At 40.2% G+C, this 27161-nt stretch overlaps 1 protein-coding gene across 2 annotated transcripts in view; it reads right to left on the bottom strand.

Annotated features, from left to right (window-relative positions):
* The window catches only part of igsf21a (immunoglobin superfamily, member 21a), a 336305-nt gene that overhangs the window by 11251 nt on the left and 297893 nt on the right, over positions 1–27161 (bottom strand). The window contains exons 6-8 of one of the 2 annotated variants that reach the window (XM_066671813.1): positions 19306–19786; positions 8039–8139; positions 850–1042 (exon numbers count right to left, since the gene is read on the bottom strand). In XM_066671813.1, coding sequence (XP_066527910.1) covers positions 850–1042; positions 8039–8139; positions 19306–19786 — 775 coding nt within the window. The remainder of the gene's footprint in view (positions 1–849; positions 1043–8038; positions 8140–19305; positions 19787–27161) is intronic. The other variant, XM_066671814.1, reaches the window with a different exon arrangement.

Raw genomic sequence — 27161 nt, 5'->3', positions numbered from 1 at the left:
ACACTTTGTATTAATCTGGGTTTAAAGAGAATGAAATTAATATGAAACTATACCCACAGGTTTGTTAAGGCATTTAAAATTATATCTGTAGTCTCTGACCACATGAGTTTTGTCCAGTGAACAAAGGCTATAAGCAACCAATGAATCTATTCAGCCACTTAAATCTACCACTAATATCTGTAAATATTTTTTTCCCTTTTTTTAAATCCACTGAGTCATAAAAGAAATCAGAGGGAATTGAAGAGCACTTAAGAATTAAAGTGAATCTTGTATGGTACACTGATTTCTAAGAGCTCAGGTGTGGTTGAAGTTGCATCATAATTTTGCAAAGCCCTTTCCTTTTTCTGCATCTAAAACTGACCACTACTGAATGGCAGGAGGGTTACTGACTCCACAGGTCTGCTTGGCTTTCTCAGATTCACCCCAGACCTTGAGAAACTCTGGAGCTCAAAAATTTAGAAGGGACACCACTAGTGAGAGAAACTCCAACCTGGCGTCATTCCCTCGCTTAAGGGCAAGGCCAACCTGTTGCTTCAGTTTTGGGTTCCAACAGCAGTGCTACCCATTGTGACATACCAGCTGTGGCACAAGACCTCAGAAGAGAAAGGCAGTGGATGATATGTTTACAGTCTACTTACAAAGCATTATTACCAAATTACGAAGAGTTATAACTGCATTTATAAAGGCTTAAAAACAGGCTTCATTAAAAGTGTTATTAAAATGTCTTCATTTTATTTAATTTCATTTTAGATAAAATGTTGAATAGTCAGGTGTCCACAGACTTCTGGCCATTTGTTGTAGTCTGAGTTCTTGGTATTGCAGTAATGTGTCTGTTGGGGATAAACTCACCGAAGACAATGAGGCGTGTGTGCGTGTCGGTGGAGCCCAGAGGGTTCTGCGCCGTGCAGCGATACATGGATCCGTTCAAGTCGGCCGGAACTCGCTCCAGAACCAGCTCCTTCCCTTCCCTCTCCGTACTGCCATCTAGCAGCCTGCCACCCACTCGCGTCCAGGTGAAGAGGGGCTCAGGGAACACCTCATTCTGCAGGGAAGAGTATGTGTGTGTGTGAGACATAAGTCAGAGAGTCAGAAGAGGACAAGAGATCAGACCGCACTTCAGACCGCAGTCAAATGCTTCCTGAATACAGAAAGACTTTCAAGATGAAAAGAAACACAACAAAAACAGATCTTCAGGGATGGAGGCATCCCATAATATCGGAAATAAAACTTTCACCACATCTTTGTAACTTAAGAGTATGAATAATTCATTTCTTTAATGCTGTTTTTATCTGCTTACTTTCTCTATAGGTTTGATATATTCCAGTTCACACCACACTTTCCCCCAACCTTTTAACTGAACTTCAACTTAAGACTTCAATCAATAATCGAGATGCTTCCCTGTGGAGGGAACCAGAGGGGGTCTGCTGACTGGAACTGCACAGCTTCACTGAAGCCCCATTCTGGCATCGTTTACTCTGTTTACATGCACGCCAATGCTCTGATTTAACTTTAAAGCTCACGGTAAGCTGTAGACAGCAAGCATTTACAACAATCAGCCCTAAACCTAAAGCCACCTACTTGTTTCTACATTCAGTGTACATTTTATCTGCTCTACTCACTTTACAGGTACACTGTAGTTCATTCTATTGCTCTGCACATTTTAGTGTGTGTTGTGCTGATACAAGTGGATCAGACACAGCAGTAATGCTGGAGTTTTAAAACTCATTAGTGTCACTGCTGGATTAAGTATAGTTCATCAACCCAAGGTATCCAGCCAACAGTATCCAGTGTCCACTGATGAATGACTAGAGGATGACCAAAACAAACTGTGCATCAACAGAAGAGCAACTACTTTACATCTACAAGGTGGACCAACGAGGTGGGTGTGTCTAATTGAGTGGCAAGAGAGTGGTCACAGGGTTTAAGAACTAAAAAAAAACTTGCTCTGTGGTGGTGCTGTAGGGGTCCTGCCCAAAGAAGAACGTGTTTTAGTGTCCTATCAGTATCAATGGGTGCGAAAATGGCTTGTGTCTGGAGCTCTTTATTTGGGCATGAAACCTACTGATCAGTCAACTATGTTCTATTCTGGCAATGTTTTAACTCAAAGAGACTAGAAAAGACAGTTTACTGCCCCATCTCTGACTGAAAAAATGAGGGAAGCATTAAATAGTCATTATCCACTGCCCTTAACATGCAAAGCATTGTGTGTCCTGAAGGGGGTGCCAATGTAACCCGAGTATTTGCTGAATTATCTTCTTAGCCTTTAGTCATCAGTTTCCTTCCATTTCCCTGTATCTCCCCTGATTTTCCCTGTATCTACCCTTGGGAGGATAACGGTGAACACATGCTTTCTCAGAGACATGTGAGACAGCCCACCACTTCTTTTCGAGCTGTTGCTGATGCAATGCCATTTAAGAGTTGAGCACACAGCTCTGTCACATCAGCTGAGAGATGCCTTAGCTTAACTTAGCTGTAATATTTTACCCACCCAGATAGCAAAGCCAACTGGACTTTCTAGGACTCCTAACCTGGGATGGCTGAGGCATCACCTGGAATCAAACCTGCAATCTCTGCTGCTGACAAGATTAATGCTTAAACTGCTGTGCCAATAACTAAACCAGTCTTTTGTACAATTCATATATGTCTTGGTCAGTTTCATAGCATCAATCACATAAACATTTTTACTGAGTAATTGAGAAAAGCAGGGGTCTAGGAGCAAGCCAATGATCCATGGAAGTTTGAAGGGTTATTCAGAAGTACAAGCAACTCACAACAACAAGGTAATTCACACAATGGCAAAGAATATTCTGTTATATTCTATGCCTTAAGGAGGGAGAACTGGAAAGCATCGTCTGTGTCTGGAAGCCTGCTCATAAAATCAACAAACAGTGTGCTAATTCTGGGCTAATTGTGTGTGTCCTTTTACCTTCCACTTCATCAGACACTCAGAAACCCAAAAAGGGGGAAAAAAGGGGAAAAGTCCAACTAGAAGGAACAGGGCAGCCTTGCACATAAGCGAGTGAATGTCTTGCACCCTGCAGAACCCAAGCACAAAATCTCAAGTGATGATCAACTTGCCCAAGGTGGTGAACTAGATTTGCTCAGTTGGTAGATCATCTGTCCATGACCCTGGTCCATGACTGGTCCTGGATCACATAAAACCTCAGTGTCAAGTTGATATTTGTATGTTGAGATTTCACATTCGGGTTACACATTGTGTAAGGTGTTTGCTCGCTTAAGATCAATGCCACCCTGGCTCTCAAGATGGGTGTTTCCCAAACCAGGGTGTCCCCTATTATGAGTTTCTGAGTGTCAGAGATTCTTGGAGTCTGGGGGGACTGACCTGTTGTAGAACAAGGAGACCAGTCTTTCACCCTTGACTGATATTTGTGATAAAGTGTCTATTAAAGTCATAGTACTAGAAATTCTGGGAAACTGAGTGTCTGAGAATTCATGACACCAGCATGTCATCTATTACTTACCGAATTAATATCAGTCAAAACATTAAAATCACCTCCTTATTTCTACTCTCATTGTCCATTGTATTAGAGTGTTTTGCATATGGAGTTCTACAAATACAGAGTGGAGAGTGGAGTGACCATTGAGGAACAGGGTTAAAATTGGCTAACGGTGTATACAGAGCTGTATTACAATCAGTAATTGAAGACAATCAAAGTATAAGCACCTATGGTCAGTGGAGCTGATAAAATGGACAGTGATTGTAGAAAGAAGGTCATTTTAATGCTATGGCTGACTGGTGTACTACCATAATTTACAGAGACTGAGAATGATAGCTGTCTCTAGCCAAAGCCTTGATAAGAGCAAGCTGCTTGTGTTCTCTAAATGATAAGTGACCAGCTAACATCATCCGTCTGGCTTGATATACTTGTCTGGCTAGGTTCTATGACCTTTGAAAATGACCGATATAAGAGCATTGCTCAAATACGTGTTGTTGGACTTCCACGTTCACACCCTGACAGCAGTGAAATGAGGTTGTGCTTGCAGGTGGCATCAGGTCAGAGAAAAGTAAAAACATGGTGGAAAGGCTTAAGGGTAAACTTTCTGTCATATATCCCCTTTGGTGCACAAATCAAATGAATCAAGATAGGAGAGTGTGCAAAATCAATTTACCACATTCATATGTAAAAAGATTATTACTGTGTTGTGAAGGAGGGACTGTTGGTCTGCTTGGGTTATCACAGATCCAGCACCACAGATTCTTGGAAACTCAGTAAAGGGCCCTTGGTTAAGGGAAATTCCAAAAAAGGAGCCACAGGGCAATTAAAGGAAGATGCAATTTTTAAAGAAGACTATCAAGACAACACAAACGTTGCTATATCTATTGGGCTTCTGGATTTTGGACCAATGCTCAACAAACTGAGCAAACTTGGCTCACATACCACTTCTGGGGGGTTGATGGTTGCCTCTCCATTACACAATTAGGGGCCTTGTGGTGTGAGGCATTACCTTGCTTAAAGGTAACCATCAGAAGTACAAGCAACAGTAGATTATTTCCTCAAACATACCATTCCACTTTAAAATAAATAAACAGAGCTTCTGAATGTAAACAAGACAGAGATAACTGCATTCCCCCACAATTGTAAGGTTGCCCTGTTCTTGCTGTTTGAGTTTCCCCTCACCAGAGGAGTCCGTTTGGTGTTTATGATGGTTGTAGCTCAAGCAGAACAATGGTTCCCATGTGAAAGGTATAGGAATTTGCTTATTGGAATTACTGGGCTGAAAAAAAATAACCATTGATAATTAATCTATTAATGCTCCACATGCAGTTCTTTCACATGAACTCTTAGATTGGATTGGTATTACAGAATATTGCTAAAACATCTCATACAATTGACATCATCTACTCACAATCAGTCCCAACTGTGTAACATTTACAAGCATAATAGAATATAAAATATATATACATATACAAAGGTATTGGGACAGACCACCTAATCATTGAATTCAGGTGTTTCCTTCAGTCTCATTGCCACATGTGCATAAAATCAAGCATCTATTCATGCAGTGTGGTATTTTTGAAACAATAGGCCATTCCAAGTTCCTAACTGAATTCAAGAATTTTTCTGTTGTAGACCATTACAAACACTGTTGAAATAAAATCAGTGTGTGAAATATCTTTCCTCCTAGACTTTCTGTGACCAAATGTGAGTGGTGTTATTGAAAAGTGGAAGCCTCTAAGAACCACAGAAACCCAGCCACAAAGTGTCAGACCACATTACAAATTACAGTGCTATTTTGATGAGTTCTGAAAGCCAACAGTCCATAAAGTTGGCACTGTTGTTCCACAGTCAGTGAAAGTTGACAATTAATGATTGTAGGTTTAGAATGTGTAGGTGTCCCAATACCTTGGTGAATATACTGTGAATATGATATTAAATTTTTAATTGTAATTGGAAATTTCAGCCAATATATACTTGTCAATTGCCATCATTAGCTAGATCACTGTCTATGACACAGTGATAACATGTGCTTCATCTGAGAAGTGATGGTCCACCACATACAGGAGAACATTATCTACAATTTCTGCTGCATCAATTAACAGAATATGTCACAAGATGGGGGAGTGGGCCTTCCTTCCAACCCAAAGAGAGAGAGGACATGAAGTCTTGTCCATGGGTGTTCAACACAAAAAATAACAGTTAATAAAATTATCATTTGAAGTTATCAGCTGTAATTCCAATATAAGTTCCATAATAAAATGTTCATTTTAATCTGCAGCATGGTAATAATAACCCTCCAACATACCACTGTCTTTTATATTTAACCAAAGAGGATACTGATATTTTTATCCTGTTATGAAACAGCAGGGAGAGAACATAAATTCATATGATATCAGTGATTTTATCTACACTCGAAACCCAGGACCATGATCCAGTAGAGGATAAAGGAGAATTTATTTTACTTTCCAGATACGATTTCCATTCAGTTTGCACAGCAGTGTCAATTTTGGCTGGACGTTTCCAGTCAAGCCTGTTTATAGTGACCATTCTTAGCATTCTTTAAAGCGCTTCAGATAGACACATACACAGTCATCGTTTGATCAGATGAGTGGGATGCACATTGTGAATCTGTCAGATCTATTGCCGGAGCACCAGCAGGTCGGGGGTTGCTGTAGAACGACACTCCGGCTGTAATAATAAAGCGACAGCAATAAGTGATAGTCTAATAAAACCGAATTGCCTCATCATTCGCTGACTCACAGCTGTGTAAATCTGCAAAGACGATTTGAAGGCTGTGCCATATCAGTATCCTAAACTCTCTCCACCTGAATGGCCTCAGATAGACATACCACTGACTCATCCCCAGATGCAATAATAAAAGCAGGACTATCCTCAGAGCCATTGTTGTATTCATTTTATTTGTATTTTGGGATGGGTTTGGCTAACAGTGATAATTACCCCACAACACATATGCCTGTTTGACTTTTTCTCAGAGCTGACGGAGTACTGGAGCAGGAAGGATATAAATCCAACAAACACCAATGGCTAGTATATATATATATATATATATATATATATATATATATATATATATATATATATATATATATATATATATATATATAAAGGGCCGTGTGCTTAGCCAAAACCAGCCAGCTTAACACCAGGCATAAAGAATTACACCTGAAAGCAGAGCAGATGGCTGGTTTGGTTTTCAATCAGAAATCATCCTGCCTTGTGGTGAGCATAACAAGCAGCTGGTAGATGCAACAAGAAGCAATGCTAGATTAGCATTCAGCTTTGCAGCACCACAAAAAGACAGCTTTCTTATTAAAAGTTAAGGATAACTGCATGTACAAGTATTCAAATAGTAACATGCCATTCCCATAACATACTCATAGTTCAACATTCATTAATGAATATTAACTGCCATTAATATATATTGCTACCTTGCTCTGTCTGTCAATCAATATTTCCAATATATTTCCATTATGGTACTATCAATTTGATTACACAGACACCTGGACACAGAAAAACTCTGAAACTCAGAAACTGGCGAGTGGCAACTCCAACTTGGAGAAACAGGGAGGCCTTGCCCTTAAGCGAGGGAATGACTCACACCTTACAGAACTTTCAAACTCCAACCTAACGAAAGAAGAGAGGCCTTGCCCTTAAGAGAGGGAATACCTTGCAGCCTGCCAAACTCAAACTAAACTAAATGTACTCAGTTGGTGGAGCATTGGTCTTATGATGCTAGACAATCCATGAAAATCATGGAAGAGCTTCTTTAAATATTTGATTCATATACTTTTTTGGCAGATTATGGCACAAGTAAATAACATTTCAGTAATGTTTTTCTTAGACCATGTTTGTTAAATATTCGCATCCCACCCCTTACGAGTCAGTGATTGTCTTAAATGTATACATTCTAGTTCCACAGGTTGCAAGGCTGCCCTCTTCTTCCAGATTGACATTCATAATGAGACTATCTTTCCATCTTTCAGTTTATGAGTTTCAGGAGTTTCTCAGGGTCCAGTAAATGGTTCTGGGGTAGTTCAAGCCAACCACTGGTTAGCCCCATGACAATTACATTCATTGCTCATTAACAAATAAGTATTTAAAATATTTACATATGTGCATTTACAGAAGTTCTACTACAGTACTCCATCAATAAATGTGAATATATCACCACTAATTACACAATTATTACATGGTTTGTTAACTTGTAACTACACATTTATTATTTGGGGCTGAGTGGACAGTAAGTATACACATATTTTCTATGAAAATTATGCAAAGAAACAGATGGACTGCAATATGCACCTGATCAAACAGACAAGTGTAGATAAGGTAGGTACCTCAGGAAGTGGTCAGTGAGTGTATATTTAATTAACCTCAGTAGGGTGAACTATGGTCAACTTTGGATCTGACTGATCCACATGGTATCTCGCCCTTTGGTGTAAGAACAGCCACTATATCAAGTAGGAGTCACAGGCTTAACTGCACACGCAAGATGGTGGCTCCTCATACCCCAGACTGGACGTGGCCCCGGTTTCGTTAAGACCCCATGCACTTACCCCAGGAGATCCTACCTGGAATCCTTGGACGGTGATGCGCACTGTGTCCCCTACCTTTGCCCTGGATGGGGTCATCAGGAGCTTGGGGCCCTTTGGAGCAGCTGTGGAAGAAGAACAAGAGAAAGAAGACCAAGGATCATCATCATGTTCTTCCCTGCTGTGTCAAGCTTAAAGTTGGGCAGTCCCTTTTTTTCTGTGTCATGCCCACAAGTATTATCAATTAAGGTCATGGTCTTGGACATGGAGGTCATTGCCGGGCACTCTGGGGAATCCTCCTTGCTTTCATCTGAGAAGCTGAAGAGGATTTATTCCCCAGGAGAGAGACAAGGAACTAAATTGGGTAGATACTCATTACTGGAGGAGAAACAGAGCGTGTGAGGCAGAGTGTGGAGGTAGTGAGATAAGAGACACTCCGAGAACTAATTCCCTTGTCTTGTACGGACGGGAGCCCCCAGATGGGTTTAATTTGGTCCCTCTGAAATGCTGGGTGTGGAGAGAGAGGCAGAGTCACACACAGAGAGAGAGAGAGAGAGAAAGAGAGAAGAAAAGTAGAGTCGCATTGTGACCTTCCGAGACACAGTGATTTCTCCTGTGTACACAGAAGGGAGATAAGTGTCAGGTTCTGCCTGGCTCCTGAAAGCGAGAAGCTCAGCCGGCTTCGAGTGGAAAACTCCCACCGGCCTCATGGTCATGGGATTTTTATGGGGAAGGAGATTGAATGTTATTGAGGGCTCCGATTGGCGGCGGTTCCGCACCGTTCGCCATGATCACCAATTTCCACTTGCTGTCTCACAAAAAAACAAGGTTTGTGGACCATATGCTGGAACTAATGCATACATCCAAAGGGGGATTTGGTAAACAGGGAATGGGGTAATTTTTACTAGGAATCCTGTATTCATAATGCATTATGAGTGCATTAACAAGCGGCTAAATGACACTGTACAATCCAGACATGACTGGTCTTACATAAACAAGGGCATATGAATTCATAAAGGCAGGGGCCATAGTGCATTTGTGTGCAGGTCTATTAGATGTAATAATGTGTTATGAAACTAGACATTATAAACACATAAACTCTTGTTTTGTTAGAGTATTACACATGTATTTATTATTATATTATAATTACGGCGGCTCAGGCCAACATTAACTTATACATATAAAAGTTCACATATATATATATATATCAGCTAAGAAATTATATTGACCTCTTTGTTCATAAACTCACTGTCCATTTATTTTCAGCACCAGGTGCAATTACTTAGCATGTACTGTGTATCTGTTTTTCTGAATACACCTTTAGCACCCTTTAACCTTGAACTTCCATGATCAATTCCATGTGTTACAGCGATATTACCACAGGTAAGGTAACCTTTATCATGATAAAATCGCATTAACTCACGGTCTCGAGTGGCTAATTACTTTTATAAAACAGAGGTCAACATAAAATACAATAAAATACACAAATGTTCAATTCATAAATGTATTTATACTAAACAAACATTCACAACAAACTATTCTTCCACCACACAGTGTAGTCCATCAATGGTGAGGACTTTTGCAAAGAAGCATGAGGACAATACATATCCACTCCATTGAATTAAATATGCTCATGTATATTCAGGATGTTTTAGTTGAGTAGAAATACTTACATTTCTGTACTTTGGAGATGTGCACATTTAGGCTACGGCGTAGGGTATAAATTTGGCTTATAGCAAATATAGAGCTAGCCCAAGAAACTGCCTGAGTAGCATTAGCTTAACCAAGCACTGTATTGTCTCCTGATTTCATGCTGTTTTTTGATAATTGAATAAAACCATTCAAAAATCATATATGTGAGTAGTATTTGTCATCATCATTCCTTCACTAATGTCAACTCTGGTAGCTAAGCAATCTAATATGAAAAGTTAGACACTTTACGAAACACCCACTTTATGATTAAGACTGCCATTTATATTAACTTGGATTTTAATTAATATCATATTAATTTGGACAATCTCTTTACACTATTCTTTAACTGTTAACCCACTCAATATATGAAGAGTTTCCAGTTTTATATGCTGCACACTAGCCCACAGTGGCACATTAATATGGAATTCAGAAGTTGCAAGGCTGTCATAGGTGTGAGTATATCTTGTATTTTACAACGGCTTTGAACGCAGCTCAGCCAATCGGATTTTAGGACTGAAACTATCCATTTTATAATTGTGTGTTGATCACAGCAGTGCTGCCCTGCAGTGGACCAACCATTGAATAACAAGGTGAAAGTGGGATAAGTATGCAGAGCAACAAATGAGCATCATTCTGTAATGGTACAACTCAAAATGCATGTGAAAGGTTGGTGGAGCTGATAAAATGGACAATGAGAGTAGAAACAAAGAGGTCATATTAATGTTATGGCTGATCGGTGAATATACACTTAGAAAGCTTTAAGAATACAGGATTCATAGGAAGTTTCACTGCTTTCGAGCTGTGTACGTGAAACGCCTCCCATTGTGGTCTTCTTTCATCTTCATCCCCTTGTCATTATGGCTACCGCTGCTCTCTCGTTGCCAGTCACAGTGACTGCTGGAAACAGCACTGACTAATCACTCTATTCGCTCATCAATCAAATGGCATTGGCGTCCGGCGAAGCTAATGAGGCATCTTCCGGTTGGAGTCAGTTTAACGATTACTTCCTGCTGTTGCCTAATGGATTATGATTTCCCATCCTCACATCTGTAATGGCTCCTGAGAATGTGGCTTTTTTGTGCATGAATCAAGTCATGGGCAAAGTACTCTCAGAAAATGGAAAAACCTGATACTAGGAATGGTTAAAGTAAAGTAAAAAGATCAGACTGTATTTCCAAGATTGAATATAACTATTTGCTTTTAAAATATTTGATAAAGTCTTTGTTAAATTTGTACAATTTTTCTTTATCTAATCATTTGGAGCTTAGGTTTAGGCTTAGGCTTTGGACAATAATTATTGTTAAGATTATGGTGAGGGTTAGGGTCACTGGCTTATAGGAAAGTAATCATAAACTCACATGTACAGTAATGAACATCAAACTATATTTATTACACATTGTACACATCTTTATTCTGTATGTACTGTATGTACAAAATCACCTTGAGACTAGACACTCTCAGAAACAGAAAACAAAATAATAAAAATTCAGTCATACATAATAATAATTATTATTATAATTAAGTAATTACAAATGATTACATAAATTTCTGTAATCATTCCTATTTGTCCATTCATAATTACACACAATGTGACTGAATGTCTAGGATTATTTGTTTGGAGAGTTTTATGTTTCGTAGGATATACGGTACATGGATTACTTTACCTTTACAACTATTCCCCTAGGAAAACCCTTCCATTCCTTGTGTTCCTGAATTCATTTCTGGTGTTTCATTGGAGGAAACCCTTTCAGAAAGTATTTTCTACTTTTTCATTACAGAAATGAGATTTGATATTAGCAGTGGACAGAGGGGTGGGAGAGAGAGAGAGTGAGTGAGAGAGACAGACACTCTCAGAGGCAATACACCGGAGAGATTAAGAGCTTGTCGAGACATGAATCGCAAGTCGATGACTCCATTGATTTTTTTGCCCCTAAGAAAACTGTTGAGGAACACAGGTGGGGCGTTGATATGGACGGCACTCCTGATAGAAGGAGCAGAGCCCACTCAGAAAGTGGCCCAGGCTTTTTTTCCACATCAAGTGGCTGAATTAAGGGATCGATCACCTGGATCGTCCATCCTCAGCATCCATGCGGAAGGTGAGAACAAGTCGCCGGCCCGTGATATTTACTCACTGGCCGCATTTAGCCCATGGTCCTGCCAGGCTGGGCCATCTGTGACCATACATCACAGTCCTGTCCACGCCTATAGGGGCACATCTGAGGAGTGGCAGGGACAGAAAACTTTGCGGAGACACTGATCGCAGAGCACGGATATGATGCAACTGCCCGGGAAAGCGTCCAAGCAGGAACAGTTGGCAGCTCGCGTCATCACCTTTGATTACAACAACACATCCTGCCATGGATCTTTCACCCAAAGCAGGGGGAGGGGGGCAACTAAGACCAAGGCAGACCACAATATACACAGCAAGAGCATGCAATTGCAATTACACAAGGCACAACAGGGTAAATAGGGACTTATTATACACTGATCAACCACAAGAGCATCTCCAAAATGGCAGACTTTTTCGTGTGTTCCCAAAATGCTGTGGTTAGTACCTACCAATATTGGTAGGTTCTAGCCTTGGAATCACAAGGAGTGAATAAGCAACAGTTTCATGGTTTCCCAAGACTCTGTGATGCACAACGGGTTTCTTATGGAAAGCAGTGAAGCACTGTGTCCACATAGATTTTGGTCAGAGCCATCATTCACATTTTTTTCAGCAGTTTACCCTACTGTAGCTCTTAATGAGATTGAACCAGATGGGCTAGCCTTCACTCCCCACATGCATCAATGAACCTTGTGGACTCATGACCCATATTTGTTTGGTACATGCTGTTCTGAAGCAAAAATATTATGACCATATCAATTTAGACCTAGTCAGAGTCGCGCAGATGCATACACCCCCCAATTTTTCTTGCTTCCAACATCAACTTCTTTATTGTAACTTTATTTACTACACAGCTACATGGTTTTAATATTGTGGCTGACCATTGTTGTTAGATGTAAGTTAGCACAAACTGTCTAAATGACTGAAATACTAAATACAAAAATATACCAATACAGAGTGATAACTTATATATTAAAAGTTTAACAAATTTCCTAAGATTTCTCACTTAAAGGTGACATTCACAATTTTAATTAAAAAAAGGAGGTTTCTGAGGATTTTTCCTCACCATTTGTGGCTCTGAGTTCTGTTCGTGAGCTTGAAACCTATCTAATGTGTATACATATCAGTGATGTGTCAATAAATGGGTAAAAAAAAAGTGTCTCAGTCCAGTTTGCTAGGCGTTCCCTTCCTCTATTAGTTAAACAACTAATAAACCTCCAAGTGCTGAAAAGCATGAACCAACATGAGGATGTTGCACTATTCCTGCTTCATAGGTGGGTAATGTTGAATTATTATTATTATTATTATTATTATTATTTTTTGCTGTAGATAGAACAAACTCAAAATTCGGGAGAGCACTAGCTGCATGAAAGTAAACACAGGCTGAAAGTGCTACAAATACTGAACAACTTGAGTAAGAAATTAGTTCAAACAATGGATAAAGACTTACAGACAAATTAAAATGTAGCCACTTACAAACAATATACCATTTCATGGAAACATACAATTACAATGCAGAGCTTCTGAACATCAACAAATGAGAGAACAGAGTATCCCCACAATCGCAGGCATTGCCTTTAATATGTAAACAGTGTTATCCAGAGAGGTTTGGCATGATGTCAAAATTGTTCACAGCATATGTGATAGGAACCAGACGTTTTTCATGACTAAACCACGTTCCCACAGACAGGTATTACATTGTTATGATTTTGTAACAAAATGCTTGGAAGACCTTTTCATAATTGATCTGAGATATGCATTGGGCAAAACACATTTACTGCTACTTTAGTCTGGTGAATAAAGCAGTTAAACATGTGCTGACAGGCTGGTCTCAGGCTTGTCTATTCACCTCTTTGCCTACATTTGACTAAAAGAAAAAAAAAACATTCCCAGTGTTCATACAGTGTGTGCTAATTATAACCTGCACTCATTAAATGTGTCCTAAATATTTGCATGACTTTTCATGTGAATGTTTGTTCATGCAGTGTGAAAAGTCAGCCTTAATACTTCCTCTACCCTACCTTACTCTACCTAAATCGAACCATTATTTTAAACATTATTATAATTCTCTGAACAAGTCCACCCCAGTTGTATAATTGTTGTATAATAATAACAACAATAATAACACCTATATAGACCACCTGTCATGTTATAAAGCATGACTCCACATTATAATGACCAGTAGTGAAGTCCCCAGCTGGGCGCTTGACCTGGGTTGGCCCAAAGCTTTCCTGATGAACACAGCTGGACAATCTCTCTGTCCTTATCTGATCCTGACCACTCGACCAACTGTGCCCTGGCCTAATCCCCCGGCACATTACCTTTCAGAACATACTGTCAGAGTGGATTAGACCAGGGAGAATGTGAAATGGATTGTCTTGTCTAATTTATGGGAATGGTTGGGAGGATCAACGTTTATCAGAAGAATGGATGAAGCTTTAAACTGCCTGATAAGAATACAAATCAAACCGTCGCGCACAGGGTTTTGCAAACAAACACATTCATATACACTGCCATACAGTCTGGAATATACACCCTGTATCTAAACATGCACAGCCAGGTTGTACAATCTACATAGAAAAGCATTCTCAGTAGAATGGCACTCGTTCTACTGAGCCTAAGCCAAACATGCTCAAAGCCAAGTGTGGGCTAAAGGGGTATTAAGCCCCCAACACTGGGCTGTGCAGAATTGGAGCTGCATTCTCTGGAGTGATTCTCTGGATCCCATCCATTACATATGTTTGCAATCCCAAGCTAAGCATCCAATATCAGTTCCCAACCTCGCTCATGTGCATGAAGCTGAAAGCCAACAAATCCTCATATAAAATGTTCTCAAATTTAAATCATTCTAAATCATCCCAGAATATATATTTTTAAAACATTAAAAGTGTCCAAAAACAACAAAAGAAACAGTCCAAACATTTGAACAGTACACACACTGTACTCTAATGTACACCCTGCCCACACGCGCATCTCAACTGAACATCTGCGTCCTTATTAATGCTCTTCGGATGGAGGCGCGTGTGTGTAGGCCGAGATCATCACTCTGTTTGGGCCGAGAGATTAGAACTGTTTTTTTTTTTTCTTTTTTCTTTTTCATTTTTCGCTGCATCAGAAACACCTTGCCTCCACGCAAAATCCTCACCACTGAGCCGCGGTTTAATTATGGAAAGGCACCGGCTGGATGGGCCTCGTGTTTGGGATTTGACTGACAGCCAGCCAGTCCAGGGCTTTAAGCCCAGACTGAGGCGCCTCCACAGACCCAACGCATCCATTTCCAGCACAGAAGAGGCCACGGAGCGTGAACGCTCAGCGAGTGTTCTACAACACCGGCCCATTTTTGCACTGTGTCCCGCTCGCCTCGGAAATAATAAAAAAGGAACGATGAAAGATTTATTACTCGTGAGTGTCGCTGTGACTCGACGTTTCATTTCCTGTGCAAACACGCACGAGCGAATCACAAGTACTGATGTAAGTGCTGATAGAACCAGAATAAGGGAAGGAATGAGACAGTAAATATGTTTTAAAGCCATAAAGAATACATCAGAATTAAAAAAAAAACACTCAGAAGTGTCATTTCTTCCTTTTGCTGTATTATTCACATGCAGTTGCTTGTAATTACATGATAACTACATACTAATGCAGTTAACTATATAACTAAATAAAAATCTGTATTAACAGTTTCCAGTCTGGTTTCACCATGTTTACCTCTTTCCACAAATCAAAACTTTGTACACAACAACTGTTCATCAAATTCAAATCATGATAAAACTAATAAACACGTGCACTAACATACGCCCAGATTTAGAAATTAATTTATTAAGAGAAATGAAAGATTAAACATGCTTTAAAACAATGAAAGTATGCATAAGCAACTTTAAAATAGTTAAATTGTTATATTCCTTACTAAACATGCAATTAATTTGGGGTAAATCATGAAATGGTGTATGTACAATTGAAATTTGTGGCTACAAACATATATGCATTAGTGGGATCCTACTTGTTTGGGTTCCTCGCACTCAATGACCAAACCAGAGTGTGAATTTGAGGATGAACCCCATTTGGAATTGGGTCAAACTTTAAACAATAGCCAGAGATTACAGCTAGATCAAGTGTGATAAAGCTAATACAGCTTCCTGAGAAATATTTTCGAAGCTATCTGCTTAAACAATGTAGCCCTCTTATTTTATGCTCATTATCGAATGTGACGATCGAATATGGCAAGGACGGGCCATAACACCATACATGACTGACTACTTAACGTCACCTCATTGCACATGCACATTTCTGACTCATGCTGTTGTGTTGGTAGCATCTTTACAAGCAAAGTATGCCTCTGAGAAGTGTTTGAAAGCAATTTGAGCAGTTCAAGGAGTTCAAGATGTGATTGTAGGGCTCCAGTAAGTGAGGGAAGTTGGGGGCAGTGGGTAGATGAAGGCACACACCAGCAACATGAAGAATCTGAGAGGCCTACACAAACTGACGGATTGGCCGACATGTACAGAGTTACCCAACAGCCATGATTGCAGACATTCAGCGAGCAGACAGCTGCAGAATGCAGGACTGCATGCACACAGCCACCACCAACCAACCAGTAGCCCTAGATATTCCAATGTTCAACAGGACAATACTCATCCACATACTTCTACCATCTCAAGGGTTTGCCTTGAAGACAAAGTTACTGAGCTATGGCTATGGTGTGGTATGATACTGGATTAATTATATATTAACCATTTATAACATTTATATTTACCAATTATATATTATAATTACACCCCTACCGCAAAATCTGCAGGAACTGAATAAGAATATTCAAGATGCAGGGAGTCGATTATCACAGGACACCTTTACAAACCTCTACAACTCCGTGCCAAGGTGTCTGTCATGTTGCATTAGCAGGCATAACATTGGCGGGCTGATACCAAACTGAGAGACACTATTTCTATTTGGGTAGCTCAATAGATATTCCCCATATCGGTCTGTTTTTAATCAATTATTGTTCCTGGTAAACTCTTTTTCTGAGTATCACTGCAATCCAACACTTCCTTCTGGGTGCAATATTATTTTGGAAAATGAGTGTATCTATGCCAACAAATGTTATCCTCCAAATAAAGTACTGCATGTGTAAATAATCAGAGGGCACTCTTGACACAAGTGCAAATGCCATTCTCTCCCAGCATCCACCACACAACACAACATTAGTGTCACTCTAGGTTCCAGGTAGAACTCAAGTCAGGTTTCCAGATGCTTTGAATTTTAAGCACCTTCCAGTTAAAATTGACAAATGCACGTTTGCTGTTGGATATTCTCAAGGGTGATAACAATGGAAGGTCTGGAGGCAGAGCTCTCCAGCCATCTTCTAAAGAAACACAGCTCCTGTTAACACAGCTTTAGACAGTAAGCAAGCCCCTGTTTTCTAGGCCTGAACTCCTGTGAGCTGCTTTTCCCGCCATCTACACTGAGCAGGAGCAAGCCGCCTTCTGCCAAAGCAGCAATCTCTGGAGGTGCAAGCGAATCACTGTGGCCTTGTTTCGCTCTGGGTGACATTTTCCTGTGTTATTTTGCATTACACTCAGTGGGAACGCTGGGAATTGCCTGTGTTGTAGGGAGCAGCAGGAGGCCAACGCAACCAAAAAAGAAGTCTGGAGCTCCATGAGAGGGGTTAACACAGAAGAGACAGCTGATATGTCACCCAGCAGGAGACTCCACTGTGCTATTTTCCACAAGCTAAGCTCTTTTGGAGATACTAGCACCTTTTCCTGCACTGTAATTGGCAACGCAGCATTTGTTTTTGGTATAACAGCACATATGAGGCACTGAAGCCACATGGTAGTGGTAACAGAATATCATGTGGAGCAGCTGCATATGAGACCACACACAATGTCACCATACACAATGTCAGACATAGGCTAGATACGTATAACTCCCACAAAATCCTCCTAGCACAGGGTTGTGGAGAAGTGGAATTATTTGTGACCCAGAACCCACCATCAGTCCCAGACATCACGATTGTGGATGCGTCCTTACAGCAATATTTCAACACTGACTTATAAGACCTCTCATTAGAGATAGATAGATAGATAGAAAGAGTCTGAGACAGAGACTACTCTAGATAGATAGATAGATAGATAGAAAGAGTCTGAGACAGAGACTACTCTAGATAGATAGATAGATAGATAGATAGATAGATAGAGTCTGAGACAGAGACTACTCTATAGATAGATAAATAAGAAGAATCTTTTGAATACCTTCTTTGTTTTATCACTCTCATTTTTAAAAATGGACAGACTTTCATGGGTTTCCCGGTAACTAAGAGTAACGAGGTAGCCTCTCCTCATGAGCTGCTGACAGGAGAAAAAAATCATTTGCAGACATGTTCCAGGTAAGCTGAAAAATACCAATGCCACCACAGCTTTGTACCCAAGTTAGCATGCCACATATTTTTCCTTTAAAAAATATCATTGGACAACAGTAAGCGGGGTCTACAGCAGTGGCGTCTCGGGGGCCACGGCGTGGTTCAGCTCTCCCTCGACTTGCCTAATTCAGGCTGACTTTTTCAATAATGGCTGTAAGTTAACTCAATCTAGTGCACAGACAGTGCAATGAATTAGGCTGTCAGTCATGGGCACATTCCGCATTCCATGTTGGGGCTCACAATCTGCTCGGCTGTAACGCAATTAAGCAACAAATGGAAATCAGAGTTGCTCTAAATGCGTCTGTCAGAGGGCGATGTAAAGAGATGCAGAGATGACGGGGGGAGGGAGATGGAGGACAGGCAGGAGAAACAAATTAATCCAGGTAGAAATATTTCTCTGTGGCTTAAGTTAAGAGCGAGTTCTTTTATCCAGTTATTGACCAGTAGAAAATGAGGTTCTGACCTTGATGCAGCTGGCGATAGCTCAACCTTTTCAATAAAGTTGAAAGAGGAATTCCGCTTGCTGAGATGTTATGGTCATTTAGAGCGAGTGGTTTGATGTGAAATGATGTATCATAGAAAACTAGAAGCAATAAATGCTTCAGATGTCTTTTTCCAAGTACTAGTTCATGACCGAGGTTTATGTCTTTTATACCTATCAGCTTACACAACATCTGTGGATGGCCTTGTGCTGGGATGGAGGTTGCTGTTGGCTTCATTCAGTAACTGACAATACTAAAGAGACTGACCACAAATTTTGAGCTGCAAAAACCCAATCATTCATTTATTATCTGTAACCACTCATCCAGTTTATGGTCGCAGTGGGTCCAGAGCCTACCTGGAATCATTGGGCGCAAGGCAGGAATATACCCTGGAGGGGGGTGGGGGGGGGTGGGGGGCACTAGTCCTTCACAGGGTTATAATATAAAGTTAAACATTTACAGTGGAACTGAACGGTAAGACACAAACCCAGTGTGACCTGTGGCTCAAGCCTGAATCAGTAGGATTCAAAACCTTGTCCATATGCAAGTCCTACTCCCTCTCAGTAAATCTGTTTTAAGAGCGTGTCTTACTCACCCAAAGTGACCTCGGTCTGCATTGGCATGGACAGGGCAGGATGTTTCACCTCACAGCTGAACAAGGCATCATTATCCAGCTGGGGGTTGAGGGTCCAGGTGAGCTTGGCCTGGACGAGGACAGACCCATCACTCTGGGGAATGTGTGTGTTGCTGAAGAAGTAGAGTGGGTCAGTGCTCTGGACCCAGCGAGGGAACTCCCGGCTAACTACTGTCTCTGGGATGGTCTCGGTGGCCGGACTGGGTTCGTATCGAGGCTGCTTGACCGTGTAGCTCCTCTTTGGACTCTCGGTGTAGAGGCGTCCCGGCCTTCCATCTGGCCCCAGCAGAGATAGAGATTTCTGCAGTTTAGTGTCGTCCAGGTCTCTGCTGATGAGTGGTCTGGCACCACGGACCCCAGCAGAACCCCCACCCTCATCACCCACTGTGGGCGAAACGTAGGAAATCACTTCTATCAACTCGCCATCCCGTTTAAAATATACCTAAGGGAGACAGAAAGAGAGGACAGAAGAGTGAGTTAATAAGGGCACTGGAAGAAGCCCATTAAGAGAGTCCAGACCAAACTCATCACTGAGAGTGATCCTTGCTGAGGATTGAACCCAGGACCCCGAGACTCTGGAACTGTATGGCAGCGAAATTCAATAGTGAGGATGTAGGTTTAACAGTGCATGGGAAAACATACTAGGAGGGATTCCCTTAAAGACAACAAGGATTCCCAGCATTCCAGACCCCTCTATACCACTCAGAGGGTCCACAACATTGAGGCAACCATCCTAACAGGAGCCATCTCCTTCATCTTCCAGCACTATGCCCTGAAGCAGCATCACTGCTGTCTTTTTAAGATATAAACCCTTGTGAATGGATTGTTCCCTGTTGTGTCTTTGGAAGAATGGCCTACAATTGAACAGCAAGTGCCCCAAGGCCTAGCTCCCAGGAACTCAAATATAAAATTTTTTTTTTATTCAATGGTTCAAATGAACTCCCTGTGTCCGCATGGGTTTCCTCCGGGTGCTCCGGTTTTCTCCCACAGTCCAAAAACACACGTTGCAGGTGGATTGGCGACTTGAAAGTGTCCGTAGGTGTGAGTGTGTGAGTGAATGTGTGTGTGTCTGTGTTGCCCTGTGAAGGACTGGCGTCCCCTCCAGGGTGTTTTCCTGTCTTGCGCCCGATGATTCCAGGTAGGCTCTGGACCCCCCGCGACCCTAAATTGGATAAGCGGTTACAGATAATGGATGGATGGATGGATGGTTCAAATGAATAGCTCAGATATTTGCATTTTTCTTTGTTATGACTTGTTATGTATTAGTATTAGTTTACAATCACTAAGCAAGCTCTCAGCAACTGGGGGCGCTGTTTTGATAAACCCCTACGTTACGTACCCAAAAAGTACTTACAGAAAGTTTAAGTAGATGCTAATATCAATGTCCTTATAGACAAGCCCTTCCATTATGTGACCATCTTTGCTATTCCCCCAGGCAGTTTTTTTCCCATTTCTATCTGTATGAATGGAGAGAAACCAAAATCTTTGAAATTGAAGGTCAAGATATCAGTTCAAAAACATTTTAAATCACATGCTTGTTTGGAACTCCACATCAAGTTCACTCACATTGCATTCCACAGTAGTGCAAAGTGCAACAAAACTGTTGAACACCCTCAGTTTATGGTGTAACCAGCAAGATGATTGGCTCTTTTTGTTGAAGCATGGGACTTTTTCTGTATAAAATATGGCATGCTGAGCATTATGATAACTCCCATTCATAATTCAACCAGTGACAAGTCTACTTATTTATAACATCTCTGCTATTATTCAGAGTGATGTACAGATATTCATAGAATTTTACATTTTACATTGTGGCAAACACTGTGGCAAATTTTGTGAAAGTGGAAAAGAACCAAGTATAAAACTGCAAATTCTAACCTTGTGGAACCTTGTAGGTTCAGAGTGATAGCAGTGTTAGGGTTGGGACTCAGTGGTAAAGTCACACAAGCAAAAATGCCAATGTTTTTGGACCTTTTTTGAGACAACGTTCACAGTTAAATTTAGGATTTGGGTTAGGTTAAGGTTTTTATGCTGATTCCATACATAGACAGAAATTCAAGAATATTTTAAGAGCGTTAATTACAATTAGAACACACTCTAAAAATTCTGGGAATGGGACAGAGACTTGTTGGTTCAATTGTCTAACGTATTGCATGATTTATATTTGATACTGGGTTGATGTAGGTGTCTTTCCAAAGGATTAATACTGGTATGGAGTGGTTGGCTGAACAAAGACCAGAACCCCAGTCGTCCACATAGAGAGCATCAATGTTGCCCAGTATGCTATTCCAACTGGTCACTTACATGCTTGAATTTGAATCATCAAGATATCGCAAAAAAAAAAAGGAGTGAGGAATTTTCTGATTAAAAAATCAGCATAAATACTGTGTAGCTATGAGCGTCTAGAAAAATTACAGCTTTTCTGACTGCCATATCAGCATGAGAAAAAAAAAAAATCTGGGCCACAGATAAGTCTCATCCAACCCGTGCTGTCCTGTCATTAAGCCACAGCAGAGACATGAGACATGTGCCATGTTTTTTTTTAGCATTGTGCGCATGTTCCAAGCACATTGCTATTACACAGGCTTTTCCCTGCTACGTTCCATTTAGGTATTAAGAGTCCCGAGTGGAAAACCATTTGACAGGGAATTAATTCCCCACTTCTACACACACACAACCTCCAGATATTTGTATTAAAATCAGAATGCAGAAAGGCTGCCTTTAGCACTAGTGTTTGCAGTGCGCAGCAGCGAGCGCTTACACCCTGCATACCCTTCCTCACTTCTATTTTTCCCCCATCCGCTTTTTAAAAAATGGCCTATCTAATCCGCCTGTCCATTTTGGGACCTATGGACATTTGGAATTCAATTTGCACAAGATCAAAGTGTCATTACACGCCACACCACATTTCCCTGGCGCTTTGCCTCCCTTTCTGCCCTTTCTGTCTCTTTCCATTTGAGGGGAGGGATGGGCATAAGGGAGGAGGGGGAGGGAGGGGATTGTCAGGGAATATTTTGATTCTCAGGGCCCTCCAGGGCAGGTCCACTGTACTAAGTAAATAAGCATAATAAGAGTAAACAGGAAAGGGGCCAAGCCAGCAAGTTCACAGAGAAGAAGATAGAAAAATAGATGTCCAAATGTGATGAACTGAAATGTCCAATTAGAAGTGAAACCTTCAATACATTTGATGAGTTGGAGTAGATCTAATGTTTCCTAGGTGGAATGCTATTAAATCCTCAAAGAAATGTTCAAATTACAGACTCAGTGAGAGGAAGATAAAGAGAAAGGAAGCATTTAAGATGTTTTCATATTAAGATATTACTGACCTGTTATGGTTTATCATGGGGGAAATTTTTGGGCCCTTAACAGAACAATGCAAACTAAATCTTTGTGACCATATTCCCTATAATTCAAATCCTAGATACTATCTAGTGCCATAAATAGCAGTCCTTGTGAAGTCTTTGAATGATTTCTGACACCAACTCAACAGGGTTAGTTCATTAGTTCAGTGCTGAGGTCTACACACTACCCTACTACATTACAAGCACCAGAAACTATATGGTAAGCACCAGATACTCATAAGCCCAAGATAGTATTATGTGGGCACCAGATATTAATATCAGTAGTAATAGTGTATTGCTCCTCTCAGGGGTCAACTTTGGTAGGGACACACAAAACACTTCTTTATGCCCACCTTTTGTAAGGGACCAGCCCCAGGCCACTAGAGGGAGACACAGAGAAGCCACACAGTAATCAGAGGCAATTTGTGACACCTGTGTCTACCCTTTGAAAGCCAAACTCATCCAGAGTCTTGTTCTTGTTCTTGCTCAGCTCTGGTGTTTCAGAGTTCTGGCAGCAGAATGGCTGATTGTTTTGGTAGAGGGTCTTTGAGAATTTGCTCTCAGGTCTTACTCTCCCCTTTTTGGTTGGGTCAAATTTGGATTATGTTCATTAGTAATTACAGAAGTAATCAAACAAACCCTTTGTTTAGTTCTTTTTTTCGATTGTAATAATATAAAATTCAGATATTTTCTCACCGTTTGCTAACTCTCTAGTCTGTGTGCTGGAAACTGTTCTAATGTTAGTGTCAGTAAACAAGTAAACAAACAGTGGCTCCATCAGACATGCCAGATTTCCTCTCACTCTGCTAATGGCTATATGTTGAAAATCATGAAAAGGGATGAGGATATTACTTTATTTTGGCTCCATAGGTGGGATATATTGACTTATATTTGCTGCTTCTGATTTTTTATAGGTAAAATGAGAAATGCTAAACTGAACTCGAGTTTGTGGAAATTCCAACAGTGAATAAACACTTACAGACACATTAACCTTCAGCCATGTACAAATTACAGTGGTTTTCTCTTCAAACATACAATTCCTCTTTAAAAGATGCAGAACTTCTGAATGTAAACAAACCAGGGAGAGCAATTACTGTGAAGCAAATGCTTTAACAGACATTGGGCCATTTTACTGTAACATTTTGTCCAAAATTATGGGACAATTCAGTATTCAAGCACCAGAGACTATCAAGTGAATTGCAAAGTGTATAATCGCTGTATCTATATTTCTGTCTTTATTTAGCCTATATTTAATCAGGCAAGTCATTTAGAACAGCGTCTTATTTACAATGCAAGCCCAGCAAAAGTCAAAGCCTCTTGAAAACACACAAACATAACTATACAACATCTGCCAGCAGACATTAAGCATTATCAGGTGAGCACCAGATACTCTTGAACAATATGTACTAAAAGGTAATTATCAGATACTATCAAGTTCACACCAAATATTGTGTTGTGAAGAGTATTAAGTGACCACCAGATAGCAATACTAATATCTAGTGCTCAGCTAATAATAACTGGTGCTCACTTGATAGTATCAGCTGTGCACTAGACTTACATTCTCTACAGTTTCAAACGCTATTGTATCTAGTCTTCAACTAATTATATCTAGTACTCACTTTGTAGTATATGGTGCAAACAAAATAGTATCTATTTCTTACACTGTAGATGTCACGTCCTGTGTTTGTTTTCCTAGCCATGTGCTCATTTAGCACATGGCTCTGTTTATTCTTCCTGTCTCCGCCCTAGTCCCGCCTTAGCTCTGCCCTCTCGTCTGAGTCTCCTTTGTAGTCCTGCCCTCTTGTTATTGTCCCCAGGTGTTCCTTGTCAGTGCTCTGTGTATATATAGTCCCTTTGTTTCAGTGTTCCCTGGTTGGTTCTTGTGTGTGTAGATGTGTTTCTTTGTCTGTTGCCTTACACATTACCACCAGTTAACAGTTATGTTCCTGTCCGAGTTAAGTTCCTCTGAGTTCTAGTATGTTTCCTTGCCTCCCTGCTACTGTTTGTTGTATGTTTGCCTTGGATTTGTCTAAATAAATCTTCCTTGCGTGTACCTCCACCTCCTCATCCTCCTTCAACTGTGACAGTAGAAGTGGTGTTAAACTTATGCTCTAATATGGCGGTATCAAAATTAATATGGAAATAAAGGCCCCCAAAAATAATATTTGTGATTATAAATATTGCTCATGAGAGCCTTATTATATTCATGTATGATGTTACAGTGTGTTATGAAAGCTGGCTTTATGAAGTCATATACCATTAGGCAGGTGATTACAACAAAATGTAAGCAATATGTATAATATGCAAGTACAGAAGTCTGTGCAATGCATCGTGTGGTATTGTGTAACACCTCTTATGCATTTAGAAAGTATTATAAATACATCTATAACTAATGAGGTGTCATCCCAGATTTTCCCAGCCACACAGTTTATGGGTTGACTTTGTTGCATTGTGTGTTTTCCACCAGCGTGTGGAGCTGCAGATCCTTTGCTATGAAACCTCCTTGACTCTGAAAAAGGGCTGGCCATGTTGATGCTGCAAACCGTCCACAGAACGCCTATTCATAGTGATGCAAATCACACAGATTACTATCGCACAAGCAGCTTCCTTCTCACTATTGTCTGGATGCCTCAGACACATACATACAAGCACAGTAGACACACACATGTGCGCACACATGCACATATATCAATTTCAAGGTTGCAGTAATATGTTGATATTTTCCCAATGTGTGTGTGTGTAAGTGTAGATGTCTCCACAACAATGGCATTGGTGATACCTGTGAAGTAATCCATTTATCAGTTGTACAGAAACAAGAATATGAGTTGTGACACAACTACTAATGCAAGTAGTGGTTTTAAATGGATAAACGGCTTAATGAAAAAAGGCTTGCATATAACTAAAAGATGCGGCACCAGACACTAGATGTTGAGCACCAAGTTAGGTAATGAGCACTAGACTTGGGTACTTTTTATTGTTAGGGCTGCACCGAAATGAAAATATGGAACTGAACTCTGAATACCAAAATGTCCACCCATTTTCACCTCTTCATAAATTAAATAGGTGTTTTTTTGTCTTGGAAAAATAAAATAAACTTATATTAAAACAATTTGTGTGTGAACACGAGTCCAGAACAGAATGTGTGAAATCATCTCACTGTATTTGATTTTCAGAAGAATTAAGGTATCACTTAAGCTAAAATTATGACCTGGCAGACCTATTACTTTAGCAAGACAAAAGATGAGTATCAGATAATATTTGGTAAGCACCTGATGAATAAAAAATTATATACAGCACATATAATATGTGGTGATAATGTAAGCACCACATAACCTTACACTTACGTTACCATTAGATAGAGTAACAGTAGCTTGTGCTTTTTAAGCAGAACCACTAAAGTGTTCTAGATTTGTTTATACTGCTTTTTTTTTATATAAATGTGCCCAAACGTTTAAGGTAGTCTGTCAAAATAAATAAAAAATATGTGCTTAAACAAGTGTTTATTGTAATATATTTTGACCCAGAAGACGTTCTATAGCGCTCATTCAGCTATTCGAGTCAAGAACCATATGCTATGTTAGCTCTCTCTATATATATAGCTCTATATACCATAGCTCTATATACTGTAAGGTGGGCACAAGTGAGTAGATGATGACGATGATATACAGTATGACGTTTTCAGCTAAATCTATCTAGTACTCAGTTTATACAATTAAGCGTGTACCGGATAGTCTAACAGTATCTAGTGTTCAGCTGATATATGGTACTCAACATTTGGTTCACACCTGCTATTGCTATCTAAATGTTCACAAATAATAAAGAAAGCACTCCTCTGTCATTGTACATAAAGCCAACTTCCATTTAATCTCATTTATTCATTCACCTGTATCTACTTCCCCCTGTCAGGACGTCCTGTGGTGGATCTGGAGCCTAACTGGAATCATTGGGCACAAGGTGAGAACACACCCTGGATGGGGTGCCTATCCATTACAGGGCATCACACATTCAACCTGTGACTCATACCACTGGGCAATTTCAGAGTGTTTTGAACTTGAAACCAGAGTAACTGGAGGAAACCCATGCAGACATGGGGAGAACACATCAAACTCGAAAGGCAGTGAATATTACATTACCTGTTGCAGTAAATTGCCTTCTGATTCACATTTCTAATATATATATATATATATATATATATATATATATATAATGCGTGTTATTTTGTTTCCCTGAATATAAACAATTGTCCAGACAATTGACAATCTACAATATTGCCAAAATAATTCACTCCCCCATCCAAATAATTGAATTCAGATGTTAGCAAATTTCTGCAGAGTCAATCCACACAGACCTCCAAACTTCATGTGGCCTTCAGATTAGCTCAGAAACAGTGTGTAGAGAGCTTCATGGAATGAGTTCCCATTGCATCCAAGCCTTACATCACCAAGCTCAATGCAAAGCATCAGATGCAGTGTTGTA

Source organism: Hoplias malabaricus, chromosome 5, assembly GCF_029633855.1.
Source record: "Hoplias malabaricus isolate fHopMal1 chromosome 5, fHopMal1.hap1, whole genome shotgun sequence".
Lineage (NCBI taxonomy): Eukaryota > Metazoa > Chordata > Actinopteri > Characiformes > Erythrinidae > Hoplias > Hoplias malabaricus.
Note: the sequence above shows the minus strand (reverse complement) of the source record. Positions and strands in the feature narration are given on the sequence as shown.